The sequence below is a fragment of the Mustela nivalis genome (assembly GCF_964662115.1).
Source record: "Mustela nivalis genome assembly, chromosome: 18".
Taxonomy (NCBI): domain Eukaryota; kingdom Metazoa; phylum Chordata; class Mammalia; order Carnivora; family Mustelidae; genus Mustela; species Mustela nivalis.
The window spans coordinates 42969930-42978846 of NC_139037.1; the positions used below are offsets into that span (position 1 = coordinate 42969930).

Consider the following 8917-nt stretch of genomic DNA (forward strand, 5'->3'; position numbering starts at 1 on the left):
TGGGCTCTCTGTTTGGCAGGGAGCCTGCTTCCTCCTCTCTCTCTCCCTCTCTCTGCCTGCCTCTCTGCCTACATGTAATCTCTGTCAAATAAATAAATAAAATCTTAAAAAAAAAAAGAAGTTATATTGGTTGAATAATGATAGATCCTATCCAAAAAGGATGTTTTAAAAATGTACTTAAATCCTCTTTCAGGCCACATCAATATTATAGAAGTTTTTTTTCCTCTCATACACATCAAATAATTTTTTTCTTTATGGTTTCAAGTCTTCTCTTACCATCTTCCATTTTATTTTTTAGCTGATTGTGGTTTATATAGAGAATGCTATTGGTTTTTGTATAAATTAATTTTGTGTAAATAAATTTTGTTTAAAAAATCCATATGGGGGGCGCCTGGGTGGCTCAGTGGGTTAGGCCGCTGCCTTCGGCTCAGGTCATGATCTCAGGGTCCTGGGATCGAGTCCCACATTGGGCTCTCTGCTCAGCGGGGAGCCTGCTTCCTCCTCTCTCTCTCTGCCCGCCTCTCTGCCTACTTGTGATCTCTGTCTGTCAAATAAATAAATAAAATCTTAAAAAAAAAAAGATTTAAAAAAAAATCCATATGGGATTCAGTCATTATTTCTCTTCAGCTGCCCACATTTATAACTATATTATCTAGCTATCATAATTTTGCATGCACCTTCCCAATTTTTATCTCCCATTTTTCTCTCTTTGTTGTATGCCTAGGCAGACAGAATTATAGTAAATAAATACGGTAGTATTGGCAATCTGATTGCGTTTCTGACTTTGGTGGGAATGCATCTCATTTTCCCTAGTAAACATGTTTACTCCTATTAAAGAGATTCTTTTAAAATCTGAAGTTCTGATTCTTTAAAAAATTAGCAGCTCTTTGAAGCTGATTATCTTTTTTTCTTTAATATGATGAATTGTATTAATAGATTCCCTTAACTTGAAACATCAAGAAAAAAATTTCACTCAATTCTTCTCTAATTAGTCTATAAATTCTTTGCAATACCAGTTAAAATCTGAACAGAATTTATATTCCTTTAGAACCAGATAAATTGATTCTAAAATTCAAAAAGAAATTTAGGGGGTCCCAAGCTAGCTAAGAAATTTCTGAAAGACTAGGAACAAGTTGTGTGTGGCGGAAGTGGGGAAATCCTTGCCTAAGCAACAGGGTTATTTTAAAGGTACAGTGATTAAAACATTGTAAACACACACACACATACACACACGGAGTACAGTACTGGTATAGATATAGACAAATAGACTAAAGGAACAGAATAAAGAGCCTAGAAACAATTAAGCATGCACATGATAAATGTGACATCACAAAAGAAATATCTATTTAACATGTACAAATAATTCTAGTGATAGAATCATCAGTTCATTCTACATGTACAAATAATTCTAGTGATAGAATCATCAGTTCATTCCTACCTAAAATCCATTACTACATTAAATTCCAATTGGACTAAAGACGAAATATGAAAAAGTTTTGAAAATAGACTATCTCTATAACCTAACATGAAAAATGTCTTAGAAAAAACCACGATTGGCAACTTATGAAAAGGACAATTAAATACTGATGCTGTATGTTAATGTTGACTAAATTCTAATTGTATGCATATATGAATCATAAGCTAAATGTAACTATCCAAATTTAAAGTGTCTATAGAACAAAAGATACATGTCAACATAAAAGTGGCAGATTAGGAAAAGGTATCTATATAAATCTTAATGCTAAAGAAGGCCTTCTTTTTTTTTTTTTTTTAAGATTTTATTTATTTACTTGACAGAGAGAGAGAGGGAACACAAGCAGGGAGAGTGGGAGAGGGAAAGCAGGCTTCCCACCGAGCAGGTAGCCCAATGTTGGGCTTGATCCCAGGACCCTGGGATCATGACCTGAGCCGAAGGCAGATGCTCAATGACTGAGCCACCCAGGTGCCCTAAAGAAGGCATTTTAAAAATTCCCTAATTTCAAGCAGAAAAAGGACTAAAATCTCAACTGAAGAAAATATATATGCAGGCTCATTTGAAAGACATCTTCCATTTACTCTTCCAGATAATTTTAGTTTTTAATCTTTGGCCAGGGCAGACTTTTTTTTTTTTTTTAAATCTGAGCTTAAACTTATAAGAATTATGAAATTATTTCAGGATTTCTTTTTGACCTAGGTGCCAATGAGAAGCTTTCTCTTTCCAGGGGCACCTGGCTGGCTCAGTTGGTACAGCATGCAATTCTTGACCTTGGGATTATTAAGTTTGAGCCCCATGTTGGGTATACTGATTATTTAAAAAAAAAAAATCTTTGAGAAGTTTTCTCTTTCCTTAATTATTAGTTTTCCCCTCATAAACAGTATAAATTATGGAATAAACTTTGTGTTCCAGTTTGCTTTGACATTCAAATTGAAATCAACATAAGAACTTTGTTTGGACCTGTTCCTGCATAGCCACATCCCAAATTTCACCTGCTTCTGCTACTCTATTTTTCCTCACCTTAATTTTCATCAATTTAGCTTTTCCAATTTACTGGTAGGTTAAGGTAACCCACTGCAACTGCATTGCAAAATAATGCAGGAAACAAATAAATATGCTTAAAACGTACAAGAGACCTGGTCATATTCTCTTCTTCCTCCAAAAGGGCAGAGTCCTGAGGATGCCAAGCTGAGGGAAGAGAAATAAAACAGATTTATTTCAGAGCTCCAGACAAAGGCATATAGAAATCGTCAGTACCAGGTGACTATAATATTATCTAAATGATCCTTAGAGCACTGAGAAATGCTAACCACCATCAGGCAATAGAGATGCTGAAATGTACATAAAAGTCTAATGTCTTTTATGGGAATTTCTGGAGGACTAAGTATAGGGTGCCCAATGAATCTACTGACAATATAAGCTTTCCCTAGGATCCTGGTATTTTATTCTTAATAGAAAGTTTATCTCAAATACATAATAATAAATACCACAAAGATTAAGAATAATATAGTTTATGAAGCACTGTAAAAAATATGGAAAAAACTTTAGTCAAGTACAGGTTTAGGCATGGTAAACCACTTATATGATGGAATAAAATGCAGTCATGATTCTAATGACATTTTTGAGTAACTATTTTTTGATCTAAAAAATTCAGGGCCTTCAGGTAAAAAATGTAAGAATGAATATTTGCATTTACTTCTCTCTCCCAAACCCAACCAAAATGAAAGGAACAAAGGAAGCTGAGTCTCATAGAGAATATAGAAGACTTCAGCAGATAAGAGATGTCAACAAAATTTTGGAAGCTAGAGATTAGACAGATGGCTGTTATCTAATTTAACTAGAGAAACCTGAAGCTTAAGTGAGGGTGGGGGAAGGGGGGGGAACCATGGTTCTGCAGAACCCTTGAAAGGCTTACGTATGGAGGCTCTAAATACTTCTGCAGGCAGGAGTGTGGGATAGGAACTGAATGTAAGGGGTTGGAACCATGTAGAGAAAATAAGGGAATTAAGTGAAAGTTGTAATCCTCAAAGATGAAGTATGTCCCTCCCAGTCCCCTACTTCCTACTGTGTTTGCCTTCCAAAAGCAGTTCTGGCTAATACTTCTCAAGCAAAATCTAGAATTTCTTGCTGGGGAAACTTTCTAGCGCCACCCCCCCCCCCCCTCCAAAGATACAGATCCTGACATTTAGTCAACTTTCAACCTCTAATAAAACACCATATTAGAAAGAAGGGCAAGAAGGTGGGTTGGGGAACGGTGGGGTGAGGGAGACAAGAAAGAGGTTAGGTAGAAAACAGAGATAAATCCTTATCTCCATTGTCAAAAAAGGTCAGCAGGAAAAATCAAGCATGAATGAGCAGTATGAGGATATTCAGGGAAGTGGAGCTGAATACCAAAATGGTTGCCTCTGGGGAGTGGGATCAGGGGATGAGGAATAATAGAGTAGGAGATTTTGTTTATGGTTATATACTTAATAACCCTTTAAAAAAATCTAAATGTAATAAAAACAGAAATTTCAAACAATAGTCAAGTGAATAAATAAAAAAACAAATGTCTACCCTGCAGTCAACACCCATGTGAACTTTCTTGGTAGGGGTACTGAATTTTCTAACCCCTAAATGTACAGCTTCTCTCTCCTAAACTTTTCCCATCTCTGAGCCACCTTACCTCTCCTTTCCATCATCTGGGTTAAACGCTCCATCGTCACACAGCTTTTGCTGATCTCTGAAGGCTGAGATGTCATTCAGGCCTTGCCCACTAAGGGCAGAAAGGTTAAGGTAAGCTGTAGATCCAGCAATTCTAGGGTCTGCTCTATCTCAGGCTTCCCCAGCCTCCAGGAGAGTTCTCAGGTCAGAAGGTCTCCTTCCATGATGGACACCTGCTCTCCAGGCTTTTTACTCACACCGCAGATCTATCTTATCTCCGTGGAGGCAGGACCTGTGGGCTTATGATATAAATTCAATTTACTTGATGTTTCCTCACTAGATCCCTATGGTAACCAAGATGGCTTCCAATAATCACTGCCTTATGGTATTCGCGGTTTTTTTTGTATACCCTTTGCACACTGAATAGAGTTGTCCTGTTTAACCAACAGGATACTGCAAAAACTGACAGTGTGTGACTTCCAAAGTTAGGTCATGAAAGACATGGTGGTTTCTGTATTGCATATTTTTGAATCATAAACATTGAAGGAAGTCGGCCACCATACAATGAAGACATTCAGCCAGGCCTGGGGAGATGCTCCTGCCAGCAGTCAAAACTAACTTGCCAGCCATCTAGGAGGCAAATTCTCCAGCCATCTAGCCTTCCAATGACTGTAGCTTTGTTAACATCTTGACTGCAACTTCATGAAATATATGATCCAGAGTATCCAGCTAAGTTGTTCCCCACCCCCACAGAGTGAGAGATAATAAATGTTTATTGTTGTTTAAACCATTGAATTTTAAGGTAATTTGTTACACAATAGTAGATAATTAATACAGGCCCAATTAGCTTCCTTGCTTGTAATTCACATTCTCTGGGGTCACTGCCCAGAGATGCTGGATACAAAGACAGCAAGAATTTAGAGGAAAACTCAAAGACTCGGGACGCCTGGGTGGCTCAGTTGGTTGAGCAGCTGCCTTAGGCTCAGGTCATGATCCCAGCGTCCTGGGATCGAGTCCCACATCGGGCTCCTTGCTCTGCAGGGAGCCTGCTTCTCCCTCTGACTCTGCCTTCCACTCTGTCTGCCTATGCTCGCTCTCGCTCGTTCTCTCTCTGACAAATAAATAAAATCTTTAAAAAAAAAAACAAAACTCAAAGACTCAGCAACCTAGGTTGAACCAGGCATTCAAGAAAACATCAAGACTTTAGAAACAAGGTAAACACAACAGTGATGTTCACATAATATCTGCTCTTCAAATATCTTCTGTGAGCAGAAAGGTGTAGACCCAGTGCAGTCACAGATACAAAATTGAGTCAAAGAAGATTCGTATTTACAATATCCCTAGGTTTGGAGTAAAAGAGAGTTGGAGCTATTCTGTTTTCTATTTACTTTGGCAATTGAGGTAAAAGACACGCACAATTTAGAATTCCCATACTCTTCATCTGAAATGAGAATTATACTCACATCACAATGTTACTGGATGAATAAAATGGTTAAGTTAAGAAATAATAATTTTTCATCTGCTTTGAGCCTTTACTAGGTAAAAAATAATTATATGAGAGTAGACTAATTTTATTTTTTTGAGAGAGACTAATTCTTGCACTGTATGATAGAACAGAATAAAACAGAAACATTCAATTGTAATAAATTTTGAGATATTCCCAATATCCTTCCACAAGTTCCATTTTTTTCCTCTGTGGGAATTATCATAAACAAATTACATAATTTATTTACCATATATATTGTCTGTGTAGCCCCTCATACAAACTCCATGAAAACAGGGATTTCTTAAATCTCTCTTGGTCACTGATGGTAGGTGCTCAAAAAATATGTTGATTTAAATGGTGTAGCCACTATGAAAAACAGTACTGCAGTCAAAAAACGAAAAACAGAATTACCATATGATCCAAAAATTCCACTTCTGGGTACATACCCAAAAGAACTGAAAGCAGGGACTTGAACAAATCTGTACACCCATGTTCACAGCAGCATTATCTGCAACTGTCAAAAGGTAGAAGCAACCCAAGTATGCACTGACAGATGAATAGATAAACAAAATGTGGTATATACATATAATGGAACATTATTTAGCCTAAAAAAGGAAGGAAATTCTGACATGTGTTAACATGGATGAACCTTGAAGACCTTATGCGAAGTTAAATAAACCAATCACAAAAAAAACAACACTGCATGATCCAACTCATATGAGGTATGTAGAGTAGTCAAATTCCTATAGAAGGAAAATAGAATGGAAGTTGCTGGGACTAGAAGATCCAAGGAATGGGGAGTTACTGTTTAATGGGTACAAAGTTTCTGTTTTGCAAGATGGAAAGAGTTCTATGGACAGGTGGTAATGACAGTGGTACAGCAATATGAATGTAATGACATTGAACTCTACACTTACAAGTAATTAAAATGTTAAATGTTTTTGTGTTTTTAGCTTTATCGAGATATAATTAGGGTACAAAAAAATCACACACATTTAATGTATATATCCTGATGAGTTTGAACATATGTATATATTCATGATACCGATTCCATAACCAAGGTACTAAACATATCCATCACCTCCAAAAATTTCCTCGTGTTCTTTTGTGTTTTGTTTCTGTGGTAAGAACAATTAACACAACATATATACTCTTAACAAAGTGCATAATACTGTATTATTAATACAGGTTGTGTTGTACAGATCTCTAGAACTGTACAACAAAGTTTACATTATGTAAACTTTGTACCCATGGAAAAATAATTCCCCATTTCCCTCTACTCCTAGGCTCTGGCAACCATTATTGCATTTTTGTGCTTCTTGAGTTTATTTTAGATATATCATACAAATTGAATCATGTAGTATTTGTTCTTTGACTAGCTTATTTCACATAGCATAATGTTCTTCAGGTTCATCCATGCTGTCACAAATGGCAGGCATTCCTTCTTTGACTAATATTCTATTATATGTATATACCACATTTTCTTTATCCATTCATCTATTGATAAATGTTTCCCTATTTTGACTATTGTAAATAATGTTGCAATGAAAATGGGGGTGCAGATATTAAGATGGTAAATTTTATCTTCCGTGTTATGTAATCTCTATTTTATCACAATAAAAAATATATATACATATATACACATAGGTATAAAAAGACAAATATGCACATTTATGTACAAAAGATGCATATATACACATCTAACAAATGAATTCTACTAATTTGAGGAATTTAAAATCAGAGGAAAATAATATATTAGACAAGAATACCACAGAAATAGGTGGATAGTTTAGAGTTCAAGTGTTTCAGATTTTTAAGGTGGGGTTTTGTAAAGTACGCATGTTAAAAATTCAAGGAAAACAACAGCAACTAAAGCAGTGGAGAAAGAAAGGGGAATAAGCTAAATCTACACGATAAAAAAGCCACAAGTAAATAGAAAACAAATTTGTATCAGCAATCCCAATAAATGTAAATGAATTAAACTCACCTACTAAAATAACATTCAAGCAGGATAAAGGATAAAAAACCCAGCAATATACTCTTTACCAGAGACCTGAAGTATAAAATCATAAAAAGAAGGGGATGGAAAATGAAATTCCTGGATAATACAATAATAAGACCTGAAAAGGAATATTTTTGGACAAGAGAACTAACAGCATACTGAGGAGTAGAGGTTTTTAAGACTGTTTGTACAGTCTGTCTTGTGCTCTGTTGATCCATGAGAACAGGTCCTGGCACTGTCCTCTCGGTGTGAGCAGCAGAAAGAACCCATGTGGAGAAGCAGATCTAAAACCACCCTGCAGTCTAGCTACTCAGCCCCAGCCTAAACAGGCTGAACAGAGAACCAGGAAACAGGTGAACATGAGAATAAATGCTTGCTGTTATATGCCACTGATTTAGGGGTGGTTTGTTAGGCAGCATTACTATTCTGGCAATAGCTAAGTAATACATATGATAAAAGATGCGGGTCATATGATGTTGAGATACCGACTCTGGAAAAAATCAGGAAAACTGGAAAACGACAGAAGAGAACCAAGAACTTCCAGGGGTAAAATAAGGAAGCAAAGGAGACTAAGGGGGTGGCCAAAGGGCAGGGAGGACGACTTAAAACCAAACACAGAATTTTACACAGATCTTTTCCCATGCAGTTATCAAGTACAAACACTATACAGAAGTCAACTCAAGACAAGAACCGCAACACATACTACAAACACCTACCCACAGACCTTTCACGACAACCAAACACTATACAATCACACGCAACCAAGTATTACCATAACACAACACACCGCAATCACACATCCCATCACAATTTGTCACACTCACACGCAATTACACACATTACTGCAGTCACACACACACTGACTCCCACCACAGTTTCTCGGTCCAACAATTCCAACCACTCTCCAGGAGCGTATTCCCACCCTGGACACTTTGCAAGGCGGCCACTCCAGACTCGTTGGGCCTCCTCAGAGGCTCCGCCCCGTCAGCCGCTCCGCGGTGCAGCCCAGACAACTCAAGCCCCTCCCCCATGCCCCGCTGCTGGGACGCGGTAGCGTCACCTGCCGGAAACGCCCGAATGCGCATTCAGCGCGCGGTTTCTGGGAGGACAGGTGAAGGCGACCCACAGAAAGACCCAAGCCAGGGGCCGGTAACGCCGAACCATCCCTTCGTGACCGCCTCCCAACGGACGTTCCTGAAGACAACAACACCTCCCAGAAGGCTTCGCGGCCCGATTCAACTTCCGGCCAGAAAGCTGTCTGTGTTTCCTGTGTGAGGAGGAGGCACCGTAAGTCCTGCACCGAAGGCCGGGC

General features: G+C 37.9%; 1 protein-coding gene across 17 annotated transcripts in view; it reads right to left on the reverse strand.

Annotated features, from left to right (window-relative positions):
- The window catches only part of ZNF568 (zinc finger protein 568), a 70628-nt gene extending 61808 nt beyond the window's left edge, over positions 1-8820 (reverse strand). For 4 of the 17 annotated variants that reach the window (XM_082708856.1, XM_082708836.1, XM_082708840.1 and 1 more), the window contains exons 1-4: positions 8666-8793; positions 5851-5984; positions 4140-4416; positions 2604-2662 (exon numbers count right to left, since the gene is read on the reverse strand). In XM_082708856.1, the coding sequence (XP_082564982.1) occupies positions 2604-2662; positions 4140-4215 (135 nt within the window). In that variant the 5' untranslated portion in view covers positions 4216-4416; positions 5851-5984; positions 8666-8793. Of the gene's footprint in view, positions 1-2603; positions 2663-4139; positions 4417-5850; positions 5985-7590; positions 7657-8475 lie in introns of all 17 variants that reach the window. The other 13 variants (XM_082708855.1, XM_082708839.1, XM_082708847.1 and 10 more) reach the window with 10 other exon arrangements.
- Positions 8821-8917: the final 97 nt, after the last annotated feature.